Here is a 22,339-nt window from a genome sequence, read left to right as displayed (position 1 = left end):
TTTTTGTTCTCACACTCTCGCATAACACAACTGGCTTGTGCCAGAGTACTGGACCAAAAGATGCTTGTTTTTTGGTCTTGTTCAAAACAGCTGACTCCCGTGAGAGCTCAGATCCAAAAAAACAAGCATTCCAATTTTGATCAGTGGGATGTTGGAGGGGTATGGGTGACTAACAGGCTAAGCTGGCTACACCTTGGTTTGTTTGTTCCTGCATGAGTGGGTTATGTCCACCAGTGCCTAGTTTGTGCACACCACAGTTTATTAAGCAAAGTATGGTTTACTATTAAGGATAAAAGTGGCTGCTGTGCTGCACTGTGGGAAAAGATGATTCAAGGAAACCATGGCCCATGGAACATCAAGGGCCTTTTCTTGTGCAATGATGGTGCGCCAGACTGTAAGTTAACTCCCAACTCTTCAATTCTATGATTCCTTCTGCTTGCATCTGTATTTCCCACAGTGAACAAAAAGGGGAAGAACTGGGTAGGCTTTGAGAATGCCACATAAGACACAAAGATCTGTAATGCACACCATCACTTCCCCTTTCCCCAAAAATAGAGCTGATCTGCAAATCATATGGATGCCTACCCCTTTGCTGAGCAATTCCATATTTTACGAGCGAGTCAAATTCTAACAATTTTGGTCCCAGTTCATGTTCAACTACAGCTGAAGTTTGTTCTGGTTTCTTGTTTATGTCCATAAAAGTTTTGTAAACAGTTCACACACAAAAAATTTAAAATAAAGAGGCACATTATAATGATTGATTGTACAGCTGCACAGAACAAGCTAACAAAAGTCTAAAACTCACTTTGGGGCAATACCTTTATTAGGTCAACTATAATGAGCGCCGCAACCCCAGAGTCGTCCACGACTGGACCTAATGGTCAGGGGTCCCTTTACCTTTATAATGTCACAAAATAGTGCCTAAGAGTTCTCAGTAACTCAATAAGTCAGCAATAAGGGCTAGGGAATCTATCAGATGGGTCTGCTCTACCCGCCACCCTCACCCCATATTATTCTAAGAGCTTCTAGATCAGGAGTGGGGAACATTCCTTTCTAGGCAACCTTTTGTAGCTCACATGCCAAGAATTTGTAAGCTTGCAGGCCAAAGTGGGCACAGCAGCAAATGTAGGGTTGCCATATGTCCAGGCAGAAATCGCTGAAGGTCTGGGGAAATCTGTAGGCATAACAGCCCACATCAGTAATGTAGATCTTGGTGAATTTCATGAAAAATAGCTCAAAAGGCTCAACTAGTTTGGTTAATATTATAAAGAAGCTCAAAACCCAACAACTTTTCTGTCCAGATTTTCACTTTTTAAAATATGGCAACCCTAAGCATTTTACAATTATATACAGAAGCCTTCTTTCTACACGTACACAAACATCACCACCCCATCCTCCATCCTGGCCTGGTAAGAAGAAGAAAAAAGAGAAATTTAATAAGGCAGCTTTCAAATGAGGCCATGAGCATGTGTTTGTATCTGAACTTGTAGACAGCACACTTTTGGGGGTACACACATATACACACTCATCTGCTTTCCATCTATTCTGAGCCATACACCACATGGAACCTTTTAAACAAGAGGACAGGAATAACATGGTTCCCCGATGGTACTTGCAAAGATTTTCAACTGCGGAAGAATGTCCTACATTTCCAAAGCAGAAAAATCATAAAGTCACTATGGGCCTGTTTCTGCTTAGCAATGCATTTGCTCGCTTTTACTCTAGTATGTGGTCATTAAGATCAAGTGTGTAGAAAATACCAGACGTGGTCTTTGGGTGTTTGTGAGATGCAGCCTGAAAGATGTAAGTAAGGGCACTGAACTATTCAAAGGTTTGTTACAATACTGTAGGGAATCGTTGCTGGGAAGTTAGGGGGATTCCAAGCAAAACTACGACAGATGAAACATTTCACAAAGTAGAATAGTCAGAAGGGTCAGACTGTGGTTGCTAGATAAACTTCCTAAAATAAGGGACCCTAAAGCTTTTGTATAGTCTATGTCTGCATTGGGAGTACAGGGGTACCTTGGTTTAAGAACAGCTTAGTTTATGAACAACTTGGATTAAGAACGCTTCAAACCCAGAAGTAGGTGTTTTGGTTTCTGAACCTTGCCTTAGAAGCTGAACATGTTCCACTTCCTGTTGAGTGTAAATTGAGTCCTCCGCTGCTATGGGAAAGCATGCCTTGGTTTAAGAACGCTTTGGTTTAAGAATGGACTTCCGGAATGGATTAAGTTCGTAAACCAAGGTACTACTGTACATATAGACACTCTGTTTTTCAAACACACTGACCAGTGTCCAACACACATTAGACTCACGTAAGCCCATTGACATAAATGTATTTGGCAAAACATGGACATCTTGTTGTGTCAACAGAGTAAATTTGAATGGAAGAGAATTATGGTGCAAACAAAAATATTGCCACACCTGCTTGGTAATTATTTTCACACAGGAATAAACTAACTTGCCACCTCGCCATGCTTTTTCTTTACAGTCACAATTCTTCTTGAGTCTTGTGAACAGACCCCACAAGGGGAGAAAGAGGAGACTGACAGGAGATAGCCAAGTCATCTTCAAATATCTCAAGGGCTGTCACATGGAAGATGGAGCAAGCTTGTTTTCTCCTGCTACGGAGGGTAGGACCTGAACCAATAGCTTCAAGTCACAAGAAAGGAGATTCTGACTAATTATCAGGAATAACTTTCTGAGGGTAACAGCTGTTTGACTCACCTTCATTGGAGGTTTTTAAGCAGAGGCTAAATGGCCATCTGTCATGGCTGTGATTCCTGCTTTGCAGGGGGCTGGACTGGATGACCCTCAGGGTCCCTCCCAACTCCACAATTCTATAATTCCATGTAAACCCTAGTGCAGTTTTACCATGTGAAAGCACCCCTATTTTTGTGCACCAATTTGCAAAAACCCAGGCTCTATTTCCCCACCCCCCTGCAGTTTGAAGAATGCTCCCCCGCGCTTAGTTTTTGTCACTCGGGCTTTTGAGCCCCCTGGCGCGTAACGTGTGAATGCGCCCTTAATTTTTGTACGCGTGTACCTCTTCCTTTTGAAAAAATACCCCCCTACGCCTCGCCCCGGGAGTCCTTGCCTGCCACAGCTCCCCCAAAGCCGGCTTTCCCCGTGCTTATAAACCTGCCCGGCTAAGGCTCCCCTCCCGCAGCCCGCCAGCCTCCCCTCAGACGCTGGCAACCCGGCGCATGCGCAGAGCTCCCCCTCCCTCTCCTCCTCCGCCCCCCAGCTCCTCGCCCGCCCCTTTTGCCTGTCAGGATGAGGCGGCTGAGGCGGCCCAGGGCCGGCGGCGGAGGCTGAGGCGGCGGCCCCTGTTGTGCTCGCTCCGCTCCCCTCGCCTGACTTAGCGGGCCCGGCCTCGGCGTGAGCTGGCTCAGCCATGGCCCAGCCCGGGGCGGCGGCAGAAGAGTCGTCGACCGAAGGTGAGGAGGAGGACGAGGAGGGGAAGCCCGGGCGCGGCCTGCGAAGGCTTACCTGGGCCTGGGGGGTCGCGTGTGTGTCTGTGGGGGGCGGGCAGATGGCGCTGGGGATGCAGGCCAGGGAGGCTTGGAAGGGGGGGCGGCGGAAGTGTAGCCCCACCCCCACGGGGGTTCTCCCCTCTCCCCAATATCAAGCCCCTGACACCCCCTGTTCGTGCCCCCCACCTTTTAAATTGTCACTTCCCTTACCTTCCCCCCCCCAGTGGTTTCTCCTTAGCAGTCTCCTCCCTCCATATCAAAGGACTATTTCACCCCCACCCAATCTCGTGCTTTACTTTATTTTCTCCCCCCACCCCCGACAGTAATGTATCTTCTTCTCCTGCCCCACCACGACAGGCATCCCCATGCAACTCCTTCTTTTGCTTCCCTAACCCTTACTTCTCCCTCCCCCCTCCTCGCAGTGCTATCTCCTTATCAGTCTTCTCCCTGTCTCGTGCTTTATTTTATTTCTCTTTTATCCTCCCGCCCCGTAATTTATCTTTCTCCTGCCCCCCACCCCGCCAAAGGCATTGCCTTGCAATTACTTCAATGCACCCCCCCCAGCCTACTGGTTTCTCCTTAACAGTTTCATCCTATCTTTAGGACTGTTTCTCTCCCCCATCTTGTGCTTTACTGGTTCTCTCTCTCTCTAGCACACACACCCACACCCAGTAATTTATCATTTTCCTGCCCCACCACTATAGGCATCACCTTGCAATACTACACCCCCCCCCAGCCTACTGGTTTCTACCCACAGTAGCTACTCCCTTCAATCCTCACCTCAAGCGCTCTGTGTTTTTTTGTCTTACTCCCCTCATGATGAATCTCCTGAGTTTGTAGCACCTTAAAATAATAACGTTTATTGTGGCATTAATTTTTGTGGATTGGAAATCCAACATTCAAATTACAGTTGATCTTAAAATCATTGCTGGCAAAATATTCCACCACCACCACCCCCTTTTTGCAGCCATATACAGCCCATTCCTTTAGCCTACTAAGCCCTGTGCAAAAAATGAGTCCAATGTTCCATGCAACAAACACTTCAAGCTTTCCCCCTCACAGTGGGCAGCCTCAGTTCCCTTTTCCTTCAGCTTCATGCTGTTGGCAGTTGCACATCCACATCTCTGGGTTATCCCATGTTTCTGAAGTTGTGGTTGACCTGTAAGCCTTTGGTGAAATGAACAAGACAGATCCAGTGGGTGAATTCTTCTTGGAGAGTAAAGGTAAAGGGACCCCTGACTACTAGGTCCAGTCAGGGCCGACTCTGGGGTTGCGGTGCTCATCTCGCTTTACTGGCCGAGGGAGCCGGCGTACAGCTTCCGGGTCATGTGGCCAGTATGACTAAGCCGCTTCTGGCGAACCAGAGCAGCGCACGGAAACACCGTTTACCTTCCCGCCGGAGCGGTACCTGTTTATCTACTTGCACTTTGATGTGCTTTCGAACTGTAATGAGAGTCAAAAGACTCTGTAGAGTTGGGTTGTGGAGTTGAATTTTGAGGGAGAAGTGTGAGTGTGAAGGAAGAGTGTGTGTGTGTGCGCGCGCACGCATACATGCAGGTCCCATGTGGTAGCAGAAGTGCTCTTTCTGTACAACGAAACAGCATTTTCGCTGGTGTGACACTACTATTGAAGTGTGCTAATGGGATTTACCGGGATAAGGATGTGCCCAACTTTTGAAAATCAAATTTCATGTGGTGCTATCATAAGCTACATCAGCTACATATTTTTACATTAAAAGAAAATTTATATTATGCATTACAATACAATACAATACAATACATATTTATGTTACTTGCATCTCCTTAGGAAAAAGTCAGGTAATGAGGGGCATGATAGAGGTGCATAAGATTCTATATGATGTGGAGAAAGTGGATAGGCAGGCATTTTTCTTCCTCTCTCTTGATACTAGAGCCCAGGACTGTCCGATGAAGCTGAATGTTAGAAGATTTAGGACAGACAAGGTGCTTCATCACACAGCACACATTTGAACTGTGGAATTTGCTCCCATAATTCCGTTCAACAAGATGTAGTGATGGCCAGCAACTTGGATGGCTTTAAAAGAGGATTACACAAATTAATGGGGGATAAGGATAGAATTAATGTTCTGCCTCCACCTTTGAAGGCAGTGAATACCAGTTGCTGGGAACCACAAGTGCTGGAGTGCTGTTGTGCTCAGGTCATGTCTTAAGGCTTTCTGTAGGCATCTGGCTGGCCACTGTCAGAACACATGGGTTGAACCAGGTGGGCCTTTGACCTTATCTAGCAAGTTTCTTCTTATATCCTTATTCCACTTATCCACTACTGTTGGGCTCTCAAAGAAGTTTGCAATAATTAACAGAAAAGTAAAACAGCTCTAAAACAATAGATTGTAAAACCAACAAATCAGATTAAACTAACAATGCAATAAAAGTTGTTGCTACTGTTCAGTAAAAAAATAAAAAGGACTTCTGAAGCAGGAAGGTCTTAACAATTGTTCTAAAACAAGGAGTGAATTGGACAGGCCCAAAGGATTGAGTTCCTAAAGAAGCTGAGCCAAAACAGAAAAACTACCACTTTACACATCTCCACCAGTGAAGACACATAGAGCAAGGCTTCATTTGCAGATTTTTATAAGATGCAGGTGTGGGAGACATATTTGATAAAGGATAAATACTATTTCATGTTTTGAGTGTAATTACTAGCACTTTAAATTTGACATGAAGGCAAATGGGCAATACAGTCCTACCTCAGAAGTTGAACGGAATCCATTCCAGAAGTCTGTTCGACTTCCAAAACGTTTGGAAACCAAAGCACGGCTTCTGATTGGCTGCAGGAAACTCCTGCAGCTAATCGGAAGCCACAGAAGCTCCATCAGACACGTGGCTTCCAAAAATAGCTCGCAAACCAGAACACTCACTTTCGGGTTTGCAGTGTTTGGGAACCAAAATGTTCAAAAACGAAGCTGTTCAAAAACCAAGGTACATGTTATTCCTTAGTAATAGCTACATAATGTTCTCTCTGGCTACAATGGTCAGGAGTTCAGCTGCTGCATCCTGGATCATAGGTAATTTCTTCACACCATTCAAGTACAGCCCCATGGTACAGTAAACTGCATTAATCCTGAAGAGTGATACAATAGTCAGCTGTCTCTTCCCAAGAAAAGGGCGGAGCTAGCAAACAGTACCGAACACTTGGTACCTGAGAATCAAGTAGCAACACAGAGTTTAGGGTTATGTGACTGACAATACCTATCATGGCAATATGGATTTATTTCTATGAGAATGTCTACCCTACTCATCTAATAATATACATCACAAAGTACCTCATAACAGAAAATGGTGCTTCCATCATAGGCAGGACAGTGTGAAGGACCACTTCATCAGATCTTAGGCAGTAGGCAGGCTGTTACATGAGAAGGTGGTCCTTCAGGTATCCAGGACTCAATCCACTTAGGGATTTAAAAGGAATTACTAACACTGGGAAACCTGTAAACAAATTGGCAACCAGTGCAGCTGATGCTGGATAGGTATCTTCTTCTTACTTGTAGCCGAATAAAATTGTCTTCCATAAACACAGTTTTAACAATGAGTCCATAAGTGACTGTGGAGGCCAATTCTGGACCCACACGTCCTTCCACATTGGTTCCCGGGCAGGAGTTGATCACGGTGTGGATTTGCCAAGCATGCCTTCCTCTTAGCACGTTTCTCCCTTGCATTTTGAGTTTGAGTGTCTTCAAAGTCCATGACACCTTTGGTGAAGGCAGTTCTCCAACTGGAGTGCTCGCAGGCCAGTGTTTCCCAGTTGTAGAATAAGTTTTTTAGATTTGCCTTGAGACAGTCTTTAAACCTTTTTTGTTGACCACCAGCATTACACTTTCCATTTTTAAGTTTGGAATAGAGTAGTTGCTTTGGAAGACGATAATCAGGCATCCGCACAACATGACCAGTCCAATAAGTTGATGTTGGAGAATCATTGCTACAGTCTTCACCATACTGGTGCCCAGTTTTGGACTAAAACTCCATCCATCCACAGCCAGCACATCCTGGAAAGCACCAGGCTGGATAGGCTTGTGTAATGTTATCCCATGGGCCCATTAACATCCTTCCAACCATTTTCTGGATCACTTAAAATTTCCTAACACTCTTCAAAAGGAAACCCATATAGGGTGCATTACAATAATACATCCTGAATGTAATTAAAGGATATGTTACTGTAGCCAGATCTGACATCCTCACAAATGATGCATACTAGCCTAAGATGGGCAAAGACCCTTTGGGCCATCACTGCCACCTGTGTATCCAAATACAATAGTACCTCCAGATGGTGAACCAGATTCTTCAAGGGAAGTACCATCCCATCCCAAATGGACTGCATCCCTGTTCTGCAGTCTGTTCCCTTCTGATCAGAATCACCTCTGTCTTGTCTGGAATAAGCTTCTGTTTATTGGCCCTCACCTAGCCCGTTCATACCAGAATGTAAAGATCCTTAAGGTAGTCTTTTCTTTGGAGCTTCTTAATGTGTCTGCTCTACTCTCCCTCTTTACTAGCTATGTAAAGATTTGGGAAGCCTGTTTTCAAAGGGATGAGTCTGGAAAAGTAAGTATGTGGGATGAAGAGAAAGGATGTTATTCGAATATTACTATTCCTAAGAGCAGCAGAATGTGAAGTATTATACTGGGGCCGAAAACATAATATATTCAGTTTATGCCTCTATTAAAACTCTGTTAGTATGAGTCATCTTTAGTACTGACTGGTGATCTGAATAAATAGATACTGAACCATTCACAATATGTTAATGCAGACAGGGAGTGTAAAATGTAAGCTTGTACACTTGTGGCTCCAGCCTAAGACTTTTGAGTGAATTTATGTGGAACAATGTAGGACTTGCAACTGGAATGGTACACATTGAAGGTTCCACTGAGGCATCAGTTTGCAAGGTAACATTCTCAGTTTTTCTTCTATGAAAAGTAAAAATAAAAAAAGCACAACAATGATAACCTTCTGGTGTTGTAGGAATTTTGTGGTAGGTCAAATGGTAGTCATAGATTTAATCAAGAATAGTGGCTCCTTTACCTCTAGTACACTAATTAAAAACCTATGGAAGATCTACCTATGTATATAAAGAGCAGGGGCCAGAAATGCTGCAAAGAATTTAGTTGACAGGTTTGTGTAAGAAATGTATCACTAAGGTCAGGGAGTTCACTTGGATGAACTAAATGTAGTGAAGTGACCTAACATACTGTTTTAGAATTGAAAGAGGTACTGTATTTATCTGGGCAGGTAATTATGATTATTTGTGTTTGGAGAGGCAGTTATAACAACTTCTGTAAGAAAACTTTTACTGAAGCTTCATAATATTAACCTAGGACATTCTGGGGGAAAGTTAGTTTAATTACTTCACGATTGACCAGTGGCATGTTTTTTGGAGAACAAGAAATGAAGACTGGATAATTCTATGTAGTGGAATGGATGCAGTTGAGCAAATATCTTTATAAACAGAGAATTAGGCTTGTTGATCTTTACTTGTAGTACATTCTTAGCTGCCAAATTATATTTTATGCAGTACATCAACCAAATCTGAACTGAAAAGAAGATTGAACCTTCATTTCTGTTCATTTGCAACAGGACCAGAGCTGTTGTTCAAAAGCCTCTGTTGAATGTTAACAGGAACAGAGGTTTTTTAAATTGGTTTAGAATAAGAATTTGACATTATCACATCCTTTAAAAAAATTATATGATTTTTAAAATTTTCAGTGGCTGCAGTTGGAATGACTCATGAGGGCACAAAACTATATTTTATCCCCCACTTTCCTCCCGTGAACTCAATACTGCATGCATAGTTCTTTCCTCAACCTTTATCCTTATAATAACCCTGTGAGGTACGGTAGGTTGGGCAGAGAGGTGGTGACAAACCACAAGATCATCCCAGTGAGTTTCACAGCTGAGTGTGGATCTGAATCTAGATCTCTCCATTTGTAGTCTGGCACTCTAGCCCAGGTGCATGGAACCTGTTACGCTCCAGATGTTGTTGGACTCAGCCCCAGCTAACAGGACCAAATGGTCAGGGATACAAGCAACATTATCTGAGTTGCTGGTAAGAGATGTGTGAGGTTTCAACTACTGCCCAGCTTTGTAACTTCTTCAGCCTAAGTTTATAGAAGTTACTCACTTGTCAGCCCACATGTATAGATTAGTCATTTCTGGCACATGGGTGGCCTGAAAAGGTCGTAGGAAGAACCACAGTTTAAGAATTTCCCTGCCTACTTGCCTGAAGGTGACACCACAGGTGGGTAGCTATTTACGGGTCCTGGTATACAGTGTTAGATGGTCGTGGTGGCCGTGTACAGGTCATCTTGCAATGTGAATTTTATTTATTTGAAACATCCTTCATTCTGTTTAGAGTTTTAGGGCAGGGTTTTATTTCAGGGTGGTGACTGTAATTCAGATTTGCAGATTAGGCTTGAGAAGGGTGCTTGCCCAGCATCTGCTCTGGTCACCTATCTCTTGTATATCACAGCAGTTGATCGCACTAGTTCACAGAGAGCTGGACTTCATGCATAATTTCCCCCAGAATGTCAAATGATGGTGGGATGGGGGCTGGTACCCTGCCACCATTTGCATGGGACCTGATGGGTCCTGGTTCTCAGGCAAGCAATTGCTCCCTGGCGTGCTTCTCCTGAAGGGAGGCCAGCACTCACAAATTTGTTCCCTGCCATCACCACCACCTGCTTTGGGTCAATCCTGGCTTCAAGTGTCCCTGTTTTCTCCCCAAGGTGATTGGGGTAGCCATGCATGTAAAACTACTATAGCAGCATGTTGGCTGAACTTCTTGTCTCTTTTCAAGCTGAAACGAAGTGTTTCATTTGAGTGAATCACAGGATTTAATGTGTATTCAGTTTGTTGTTCTTGTGAAGCAATTAAGTGGAGAAAGTTAAATGAATGCAGTTTATGTGAAGTTGCTTGTTATGAGTGATTGGAGCTTCATAGATTTATTGTGTTTGTGATTCAGAAATTTTTGTGGGCCTTGCTGGCCAACCAAAAATTTGTGGTCGCTAGCAACCTGCTCTCTCCCAAAGGAAAGGATTGTGTCCCTGGCTTAGTGCTATGTCCCCATATACAATGTCAAGGGCAATCTTCTATTCTCTTCCTCAACTCCAAACTTGGACCTGGATAGCAGGGTGAGGTAAGAATTGCTCCTACAGTTACATTGCTTTTCCAAAGTATTTGGAAAAGCAGCAGCAACACAAGCCCCCTTCTCCCTTCTTCAGGGAGTAAGTCTGCAGTATATCAGTTTGTTGCTGCACTTCTAAGGTGCTTGGAATGCTTTTGAAATGCAGTGCCAAAACTGTCCACAGTCCCTCTCCTGATCCTTGAGGTGTGGGGTGGGGAATCATTCCCACAGTTGCAATGGGTTTTTTAAAGGATTTTTGCAGCTATTATAATGGCTATCCCACTTTCTACCTCTGAGATTGGCTTGCCCCATTTGTGTTTCATTTCCCCAAATCTGTTTCTGTAGTTTAGAGGTCAATGTGTATCTTCATGGCACTATCTATGCACAAGAGAGAAATATTAGCAGACTTTAGGGAAACCTCAATGTTTGCAAAAGTACTGTTATGTACTGAGTTGAATAGGATCCAAACTGCAGCAGTCTGATTGGTCCTAGAACAATAGGATCCAAACTGCAGCAGTCTGATTGGTCCTAGAACAATAGGATCCAAAATGCAGCAGTCTGATTGGTCCTAGAACAATAGGATTCAGAATGCAGCAGTCTGATTGGTCCTAGAACAATAGGATTCAGAATGCAGCAGTCTGATTGGTCCTAGAACAATGCAGCAGTATGATTGGTTGGCAGGAACCAATTTTTTCGTCTTGTGAAGCAACCCCATAGGGAAATTCGTTTTGCGAAGCGCCTCCAAAACGGAAAACCCTTTCATCTAGCGGGTTTTTCGTCTTGCGAGGCGTTCGTCTTGCGGGGCACCACTGTAATTACTAGGGGGTATGGCTGGTCCATCCATGAGGCAAGGTGAGGAGACTGCTTCTGTTGGCAGGATCCTCTGGGGCAGCAGATCCTGATGTTGATTTTCTTTCCTCTCATTCCCCTCACTCCTTCTTCCCTGCCAGGAAGTGGGGTACCATTTTGGGATCTGCCTCAGGTACCAAAAGGTATTGGGCCAGCGCTCAGAGCTCAGAAACTGCTCGTGCTGATGAAATTCCCTGTTGCAAAATGCACCTGGAACAATGGGAGTTTTGAACAATGATATAGATAGTATGACTTCAGTGCAAAGAAGAGATCAGGATGATTCTTGCATACATCAGGACTTTCAACAGCTCTACTGAGTCGCCCCGGAAGCTATCAAAGCAACTTCAGGAATGTCAAAAGCAGCTCCTGATGTGATACATGGCATCAAATGTGTGCTCATTTGTCCCTGGGCTTACTGGATTTGGGCTGACATGTTGGATGAGGCAGCATGGAAGCCTTAGCAGCTGCAAAATAGTTTGATAGGCCATGAAACTCATTTGGAAAGGCACTTAGACAAGTCATTTTCCTGTTACCATAACCTACCTTTCAGAGCTGGTATGAAAGTAAAATGCTGCTCTGATGTTTGGATGTTAAATGTGGTCTGCACATTTAAATAATAATATGGTAAACATTCAAATGGAAATAAATTGCTTTAGCCAACTCTAATTGGAGTAGTCCCACTGAAGTTGATAAACCTAAGTTTGTCAGGTCCATTAATTAAAATGGGTCTCCTCTGAGTAGGACTGACATTGGATGCAACTCCTTTCAGTCATGGAAAGTCCAGATCTTCACATAAGACGGCACATGATAAAGACTGAGATAAATACTGTTGAATTTTTGGTTTAGCAGACTTGCTTCTTCCCTCTTCCTCTGCTGATGATGACTTTGCAGCTGGGGTATGCATTTTTTGTCCTCAAGAAGTGACAATTTCCCCACAGTGAGAAACATCATGTATTTTTTCACTCCTGTAGTTTTAGTCTGTAGCCTCTTGGTTTTCATGATACGGGGCTTTAAGGGTACAGTACTTTGCTGGTATCAGCCAGTTGCTTGGGCCAGTGGACAAGCTCTATTCAGCCTTGCAGTGGCAAATAGACAATTGGGGTTTGGGCTGTAACTTGAAAGGTTTGTCTTCTTGACAACCTTCTTTCAAACAAATATGTAGGAGGGAGGTGGGGCTGCTCATATTAATCCCAAGATTCCAGTAACCTATGGAAACATGTTTATCTCTAAGAAAGCGCATCTTTTTCCAAAGCTATCAGGTGTTCAAGGACAATGACAACAGCATTCTCTTAAGAATTTAATGAAGTTAGAGCTGATGCTCATAGGGTTCCAAACTGAAAGGAAAGGCTATTAGTTTTAAAGTGCAAGGTTCTGATCTGTTGATTTCTCTTCTGTGCTAAGGAAATATAAAATTCATGTGTGGAATGAATTGTTTCAGTTAAGTGGTTCTGTATGGTGTAGTTTAAAAAAATCACCATTAAGTTTTTAATTTGTTTGACAAAAGCAGGAAGGAAACATAGAGAGATCAGGAACAGTTTGGCTGTAGGGATAGGAAGGAAATGCAGAAAACTGAAGATCCAGCAAAAATCTTTGTTTCTTTAGGATCCTCTTCAAATCTGTGAATTTTAACATAGACTGGATAGAATTTACAGTTTTCAGTTCATAACCAGGAGCAGATTGGTAAACACAAACCCTGAAACATTCTCCCTTCTCCTACTGAGTGGTTTAGCCTCAGTGGTTATAAGTTGGAAATACCACATTGAAAGTTCCTAGGCGCCTCTTTTCTTGCTCTTGAACACTTCTTATGCGAAAGTCATTTGTAAGGAACCCTTGGTTTGCCTTGTGACTGGATCCAGTTGAGCAAGTATCAAGTTCTTCCTTTGGATAAAAAGCATTGAATATCCAGATTGTTGATCCCTGGATAAGAAGCTTGCCTCTTTCTCCTGAAACCAATTTTACTTGTTTTTTATCATATTATTTCACTGCCAAATATAAAGTTGTCTTATGAAAGCCCCTATGCAGGTTAGTTAGCTGTTTGTAATATGTTTAAGATAATTGTGATAACTGTTGTTCCATGGCTGTTATTTTAAAAGAAAGCCAGAACCCTATACATATATTTTTCTTCAGGAGAACCCATAAATATACTTTGTAAGGCAGTATGACCCTTGTTTTTTGCTTATCTATTATTAGTTTGCCTAATGACCCAGGACAGCATAATACAATTTGTACTGGCACACATGAAGCAAAGCATTCTTGTACTTAAACAAAAAAACAAAGATTCTCTACACTGATGTAAAAGTTGGCTAGAAAGCAGTTTGTGGCTTTCTAGGTCTCTGCTCATCATACTATTGTTAGTATAACCTCATTTTCAACTTTATTTCTCCCACTGTGATTTAAGAGAGGAACAAAGACAGTTGTGCTGTTGAAATAACAAGACATCATATTCTACTATCTTCATACGCTTGCAAGCTGCTGCATTATAGCTTGTGATAGTTTGTAACCTCTGGTCACTGGGCAAGTTGACTGCCCTGGATCTCTTGCAAAATACCAGGTAGCTACTAGTGATCAGGAAATGTAAGCGAGTAGCCAGTAAGAGAAGTTTTACTATGCTGCTAGGTCTGCCTGTGTCTATTGCAGCTCTTACTCATTCCCTTGGGAACAAATGGTGCTATAATAAAATACAGAACTGGGAAGCTTCCAGCTACATAGGGGCATTCATGACATAATGGAATATTTGACAATATTTGACTGTGGTCAGAAAAGAAGTCAACTGATGGGTATGCCAACCCTAGCCTATATGAATCTTGACACCTTGCAAAATTGGATGAGGGGAGAATACTACACACCCTTCTCATAGTAGCAGAAGGGCCCCTTTGTGGTCAAAGGTGTTGGGTGATATGTGTATGAAGAGATTTACCAAAGATTTCTATTCCCCCCTTTAAAGCCTATACATAGAAAAAATGAATATTCATAGTAAATGTGTCTAAATTGTGTTGGACAACCCATTTTTTAACGATTCATTTATTTTATATTATCTGGTTTAAAAATGTGCTATCCTATTTGGTTTCTGTACTTGATGCACAATTTAGCTCATTCTCATTTCAGTGTTTTAAAATTTCTGAAGTGCTGTCTTTAAGCAAAAGGTGTTCTGTGTCTCATCCAGCCTCACAACAATCCTGTTTGCCTGGCTGCAAATTCAGCCTGTCAAGTCATCAGAAACCCAATAGAGCAAGCACCTATTGTTCCCATGGAACTGAGGCCATGGGATACTTGCTTAAAGTTGTCCTTAAATATATATGAGTAAAACTCTTATTACAAAGAGTATGCATCCCATAGTAGGGTTTTTTTTTTGCTAATGGAAGCAGTTCCACATTTGCAAGGCAGGGCCCTTGACTTTTGCCCAGCTCACACCCCCCCCCCCGCCCCACCCCTTGTGCCTCTCAAAACTTCTTTTGAGGTCTGGGGTACCCTCTGGAACAGTATGGGAAATGACATAGAGAGCTGCAATTGGGAACAAGACTCCTAACTCTGTTGATGGTTATATAGCTTGTTTTGCTGCCTGTGGGAAGGACAAAGCAGTTTAGTAATTTATCCAAAGGGAACCTCATGACAGGTATGTAAGCTGTTTCTGATTTTAAGGTTAGTACTTCCACACACACCCATGTTGTTCCCCCCTTAACTGGATTGTTACTGATGCATAGACAACCCCCTTCCCACCTACTTGCTTATAGACTAACCCAGTACAGTGGACCCTCGTGTTATGTACTGTCCTCCTTGCAAATGCTTCGAGTTACGAGCTCCACTAACCTGGAAGTAGAGGCTCCTGGATGCGAACTTTGCCCCGGGATGCGAGCGGAAGTTGCGCACTGGCAGCACGGCAGCAGCTAGAGGCGCTATTAGTGAAAGTGCGCCTCATGTTATGAGCGGTTTCGGCTTACAAATGGACCTGCAGAATGAATTAAGTTCATAACCGGAGGTACCACTGTATAATATATACCGGTAGGCTGTGGAACTGTTTGGCATTCATGGAGCTGCTACAAAGTAAATGGGTTGGTTGCTGAAGTTCTGATCTTTCTAAGCATGGGTGCTACCAGCTCCCTCACAGTCATTTAATAGTACATCAGTAACTGTCTCCTCTCATCCCTCTGTAGGATCCTTGTGTTCTGAGGAATAGCTGTGCATATATCATATATGGGCCTTTGCTATTGCCGTTGTCTTGGAATAAGTGACCAGTCCCTGTGTGTGTTTTCTCCCTGCTTGGTATATAGTTATGCAGTTGAATTGGCCTGGTATTATAGAAGAATACAGAAACAAGGGGGGCAAAGGGGTCTGTTGTGGGAGCAGGAATGACACAGAAGCGCATGTACATTGCTGGAAGGCAAAGCAATGCAAATTATCTGGTAGCAATTCACATATAAAACACACAAAGCATTATCCAGTTAAGTTGGCCTTGCTCTGAATATTCATGTTTTTTTCTCTGAGTTAAATCAGGCAAAGTCAAATTGCTTCACCTCTAAACTGAATGTTCATACAGAGATTAATATGATTTCATTCCAAATCTTTAGTTAATCTAGAATATTATCCTTGTTAATACAAGCCCTGAGGGACTTTCTTTCACCCATTAACTGTTTTGAAAGAGACGACTCAAGTTACTGTGTGACTTAAAAATCCATCCTAACCTATTTTTTTTATTGCCTCCTACCCTATGAAAACTACCCAAGACTGTTACACAATCTAGAGCTATGGTAGCAAAGGGAGATTGACAAGAAAAGCAATCTAGCTTCATCATCTCTTTGAATGATTATGTGTACATAAATCCTCATAACTGAGAATCAGAAGGGTAATGGTAGCTGAATTGTGGGTGAGAATATATTCTTCTAGGCCTTTTTGGGGGGCAAGTCTAATTTTTATTAAGAATAAAACTAAATGAAACAGAATCTTCCTGCTGTTAGAAAATTTTCTCACTTAATTTGTGGGCCAGTTTACATAGGCAGCTGAGATGGCAACTAGTTTATAGGACAAACTTCAGAGATGGTTAAGGGCTTCTCATGCCTTCATACTGCTAGGGAATCCTGACAGAGGAGAGCCATTCTCACACATGTCAGACACTTGCTTCCTTTCATCCTGAGGCTTTAAAGGGTTGAATAAATTTTATTATTTTAGTAAACATGCTTTGTGCTGCAAATGCTGAGAGTTTTCCAGAAGCAAATGCTGGCAGGTACTGGGCAAAATTGTTTATGAGATGGAAAGCAAATAATCCATTCTGTCTATTTCAGTCATAAATAAATAATTTGAGGCAGAAGCACAATACAGGGCTCTGGTAGGTAAATGATGTAATTGAGAGGCATGGGATTATCATAGTGGTCCTATTGCATGATCCCAGAGAGATACAGGATGGTATCTTATGGATCACACTGATGATTTTATAGCTCTAAGGCCTGGCATACTTCAGTAAGGCTCAGCTGGGCAAAGGCAAGACTTTTTTTATCAGTTTTGGCATAAAATGGCCTGTAGATCAATACTTCTGGAATGTTATATCTTTGCTTCCTGATTTCAAAGTCACCCCCGACCTCTAATCTCCTTAATAGGGTGAACGCTCAAAACATTTTATGTGTGAAAGATGTGCATGAAGGTTGCCAACAAAAATTCATTGGTTGCCTTGCAATTGTCTGGAGGCCATCTGTGTGCTGTGCTGCAATACATCTATCATCCTTCAAATGTGGCACAGAACTCATTGTTTTGTAGCCAGCATAGCTACTCTTCTGGACTATTGTTTCAATAGATGGCTTTCACAGTCTTCATTCAGAATGTTTGGTCCAGCTACACTTAAGTTGTTCTGAACTTGTGATGGCTTGTTTTGTTCTTGTTGCATTCAGGAAAAATGTCTGTATTGTGAATTTGGAATCGGACTGTGTTCAAAAATAATTTTATGGATAATCAGCTGTGCCTAAATTCTGGAGCGGCCTTTATGTCCTTTGCGAAACTAGAAACTTTAGCATAGTTGCCACTGAAATCTGGCCAGTTTCAAATATATTGGGTATAGCTGACATTATCTATCTATAACATCTGTTTCCCAGTTCTGTGCATATGTGAAAGACTTTTGTTTTCCCTCCTCCAACTAAGTTCACAAGTAGAGCAATCCAAATCAGGCAAAGGAGTAAAACCCCAGGACCATGAAATCTAGAGCTGTGCTGGGCTCATGTCAACAGAATGGAAGATGGAGAGGAAATGGTGTTTCTCCTATTACTTTTCATGCCTTTTTAAAGGTGTGGTTTTCCTTGTCCTCAGTCTTGGCCAGAACAAGTGTTCCTACTCCAGGGACAGAGTATAGCATCTCTCATCTAACCTGGCCTGCTCTCAGAAAATCTTATTTATGTCCTCTGTGTAGTGTCCGCATCTGCAAGGAGGAGCTTCAAGGCCATAGGATTCTGCCCTAACAAAAGTTAGGCAGTCAGGCAATTATTTCCTCATTCCTTCCATCCTCAAAAGAAGTGGTAGTTGAGATTTGGATTCCAGGAGTGAGTGGGACAAGAAAGCATGAGTGGAGAGTTGATGAAATGGAAAGAATGGGAATTCATGAAGCACCTTTCCCAAAGGCCCTAACTTGAGTTGACCTAAAGACTCTTTAAATCTGAATTTTATTTTGTTTTTCTAATTAGGCACAAATGCCGAGTATGCTTAAACTAGAGCTGTGTCTAGCACTGAAGTGCCTGAACTAAATCTAGCTTTCAAATAAGCATTTTCTCAGTCTCTTCTTTCACCTACACTTTCTTAATTGCTAAATTAATTGAAAAGCATCACTCAGAACTTGTGGGAGGAATGAAGTCTGTTGTTACTTCTCATAGCACAATTCAAAAAGTGTTTCAACATACTTCATTATGCATAACCAATTTACAAGAAGACAGCTACTTAAAAAGAGCTCTTCTCTAGGTTAGGTTAGAGTATGAAGATTTTGGTTTGGGGTGTGAGCCAGTTCCCTTATTTGGTGTTTATCCTGGTGCTGGCACACATCTTTAAGATGTGGCATAATCAAAACTGGTTCTTGTGTTACCCAACTGGCCAGTTGAGGGCCAGGAGAATAAGAAAGGAAGTTGCCGTGTGTGTGGTGTGTGTGTGTTTCCTAGCCAAAAGCTAGACCAGAGATGGGGAACCTTTAGCCCTCCTGATGTCGGGTCAGATTGACCAATGATAGGATGGTGGGAGTTGTCATCCGGCCACATCAGATGGGTCACAGGTTCCCCATCCATGGGTTTGAGCAACAGTTTGGCTCCTGAACAGCTGTGAACAGAGTGAGTTGAATACCATGAAATGCACTTCCTTTTATACTCTCTCTTCTTCAGCCTCTTTGCAGCTTGTCTCCTTCCTGAGGTCAATATCTCCTCCAGATTCCATGTTAAGAGGGCTCAAGTAGAATTTAAGACTGGGTGGTAAGAGATGCTCTGTGCAAAGAGAGAGAGAGAGAGAGAGAGAGAGAGAGAGAGAGAGAGAGGGAGGGAGAGAGGGAGAAAAAGGAAAAAGTGGTAATAGTTAGGAATTCTTGAATTAGAACAGGCCAGCTGCATCAGCCCTCCTGTCCCTCAAGTGTCATCTGAGAGCTGCTGTTCCATCTGACTGCCTCAGTGGGAGAGGGTGGAATCAGGGCTCATTCTACCATCTTTGCCAAAAGCCCAGCTCCATCAGGTACCTGCTACCACTGAACCACGCAAGCTGGTCATTACAAGAACAACTATTTAAGAATGAGTGCCTGAGTTTGATTTCTTTTCCTTGTTCCTTCCTTCCCCTCTTGTCTTGTGTGTTGTATTTTTTAGACTATAAACCTGTGGTCAGGGCCTGTCTTGTTTTAATTAATTGTATGTAAGTCATTCTGGGAGCCTTCTTGGCTGAAGAGCAGGGTACAAATGCTCCCAGTAATAAAAAGTCTGCTTCAGAGAAACTGGTATGACAAGCTTTTTTTGGACATAAAATCAAAGCAAAATGAGAGTGATACTGTGAATTGTAGGAAATAAGTTTTCCTATGTAGCATGAATTTTGTGGGCCCCATAGCAGCCCCATTCCGGTGCTTAGAAAGCATCTTGTTCTGTGTCTCCTGTTTCAGTCAGATGGTATTGCATTAGTGCCCTTGGCCTACCAAGCTTTGTTTACTATATACATAGCCACTGTAATTACATATGGAAGATTGTAATACATTGTGGAATTGTGAGAGTACAGCTGCACAAATATTAAGATGGAAAACTACATAAATAGTGACACTAATTTTGTTTCATGTTTCATATCGTTCAGAGAGGTTTGGGATAGTCCTCTGTTTCAATATGCATGTCTGATACTATTTTGGCAGAACAGTTACTTAACTTTTGGATGCTTTTTCCTAAGTCACTTTGACTTGAGAATTCTCATGTTCCCCAGCCTCTAGCTTAACCCTGATATTTCTGAGTGGCCCTAAGTAAGTCTCTTAATCTCAGCTCCTTTATACCTTGGGAACTGCAGGGGACCAGGATGTCGATAGAAGGAGTGTGGTGATAATGGTGTTTTTGTTTCTTTATGAATTGACTGAAAACCCAGACATAGTTGCTTGGAATATAATATAGTGCATGGCATGATAGGGCCTAAATGGGCAGTGCCGTGATATCTAATCTGCCTGTATCTCTGTCCCAATTACGTATGAAAATTGCCTACCTGGCAAGGTTTTCTCTGGCCCCCAGCCCCCACAGTGTATTTGATGCCCAGAAGCAGGTGCCCAAGGGAATCAGGCCCTCAGGTAAAAAAAGGTTGCTCAGTCTAATTTAGAACATATCAAAAGAAATTTGAGAGCATGATGCTTACAATTAATATTATCCCATAGTAGCCTAAAAGTGGATGGTGTTAGTACCTAGAAATCCATGTACACCAACTTTTATACCAGACTCAAAAAACCCCTCACAGTTCTGACAGGTACTCCCATATGAAGGCATCTAGAACAGGGGGTATAGCATGGCAGGTGAAAGCAGCCTTCTCCTGATAGCAGCCACCTTCTCTGTGGTTGAAAGAGGCACCATAGAGGAGATACAGAGCTTTAAGATGATTGAATAGAATAGGTGTGCAGGTGCTTCTCTTCTTAAAGATAGCACGCATGCTTACTGTATGAACTCATTTCTGAATCCCCCTCCCCCATTATATATGAAATGGGTATTTAATACTTCAAGGTGCTTTAAGTTCATTTGTTAATTGAAAGTTTTACTGCAGGGTTTAGCAGGAGCTAAAGTGGTGCTCAGAATAGAAACAGGATACAAGCTGGTTAATTTTTTGTGGTTAATCTACTTGCCTAGTGTGACTTAGAACTCTTAATATTGGTTGGAAAGGTATTATTGTGAGGTGGAGGAGGGGTAGGCTGTACCTGGTATCCTAATTCCTGGATCCAACAAGAATTCAATTGCTGGAATAGCCAGGCAAGTTTCTTGGTAATGACCTAAGCATGGTTCTTTAAGGTAAATGAAAGAAGTGGCTTTGTGCTAGAGGGTAAGTGGGTGGACCCCCCTCCCTCAGATTTCTGGTAGTTAGAAAGACAAGGCTGTAGTTGAGATGTGGGGCCTAGAAGCTAGAAGTAGGATGCCAACTGGGCAGCTGAGAGACAAAGCCATGCCTAATTTCTGGTGGAAATTAGTGGCTGTGGCCATGGGAGAAGCAAAACCCTCTTGGGGTTTTAATACAGTGACCTTAAGTTAAATAGTGGGTAAGAACTTGTAGTAGTAGTAGTAGCAGCAGCAGTAGTAATATTAATAATAATTCTGTTAACTTCTGTTAACACTTGAAAACGTTGCTGCTGCACTTGTGGCAATATGTCCAGCTATGGTCATGTTCAGTTTTGCTCACAGTTGGTGAACTAAGTTGGACCATTAGCCCAGTACTGTCTCTTATTGTGCTAGCAAATCAAATCAGATCTTTATTTTTACAGTCTTTGACCAGCATTAAAGAAGCAAAATAAGAAGCAAATAGAACACTTTATTCAGTTATGTATACAGTGGTACCTCGGTTTAAGAACAGTCCTGTTTACGAACTATTCGGTTTACGAACTACGCAAAATTAGAAGTAGTGTCTCGGTTTGCGAACTTTACCTCGGTCTAAGAACGGAATCCAAACGGTGGAAGGGCATCAGTGGCGGGAGGCCTCATTAGGGAAAGCGCGCCTCGGTTTAAGACCCGTTTTGGTTTAAGAACGGACTTCTGGAACGGATTAAGTTTGTAAACCGAGGTACCACTGTAGCAGGATAGAATAAAATGGGCTTCAATGTTTTACAAAGTAATAGTAGCCATGTCACAAATTACACAGTGGAAAATTACAGAAGTCAGTTCCTGGTGGGTTTTGCTTGCTGCAGCACAGTGCTTTGTCACACTGAGACCGATTGATACATTTTGATCTGAGAGGTGCAAAAGGATGTAAAATGCACCTGATCATCCTGACATACCATACGGTAGCAGTTTTCCAGTGTCTCAGTAGTAGTTTCCCCTGTCACCTTTTAAAATGAAGTCATGGTGGATTGAACCCATGACCTTCTGCAAAGCATGTGTACCGCTGAGCTATGGCTCCTCCCTAACATAAGCGAAGAAGCAAAGGCAGCTTCTGTGTACAGGATTACCACCCTGCATATTTTGTGCTTCAAAGTGAAGGCTTTGCAGTGGGTTAGGTATATTGATTTGGCACAACATAATAACTATAAAACAGGACAGGACACCCCCCCCCCATTATTTATATGCCGCCCATCTTACTGTGTTGCCCCAACCACTCTGGGCAGCTTTCAGCAGATCAAAACACATATAACATCAAACATTAAAAACTTGGCTATACAGGGCTGCCTTCAGGTGTCTTCCAGAAGTCAAATAGTTGCTAAAAGT

General features: G+C 42.6%; 1 protein-coding gene across 3 annotated transcripts in view; it reads left to right on the top strand.

Moving 5' to 3' along the window:
* The first annotated feature begins 3,260 nt into the window (after positions 1-3,260).
* Positions 3,261-22,339, top strand: part of RABEP1 (rabaptin, RAB GTPase binding effector protein 1) — a 51,592-nt gene continuing 32,513 nt past the window's right edge. For 2 of the 3 annotated variants that reach the window (XM_081890304.1, XM_081890303.1), the window contains exon 1: positions 3,262-3,440. In XM_081890304.1, coding sequence (XP_081746430.1) covers positions 3,398-3,440 — 43 coding nt within the window. In that variant the 5' untranslated portion in view covers positions 3,262-3,397. Of the gene's footprint in view, positions 3,441-22,339 lie in introns of all 3 variants that reach the window. The other variant, XM_081890305.1, reaches the window with a different exon arrangement.

The sequence above is a fragment of the Podarcis melisellensis genome (assembly GCF_964234715.1).
Source record: "Podarcis melisellensis genome assembly, chromosome: 15".
NCBI lineage: Eukaryota > Metazoa > Chordata > Lepidosauria > Squamata > Lacertidae > Podarcis > Podarcis melisellensis.
This window is presented reverse-complemented; position numbering and strand designations above follow the sequence as displayed.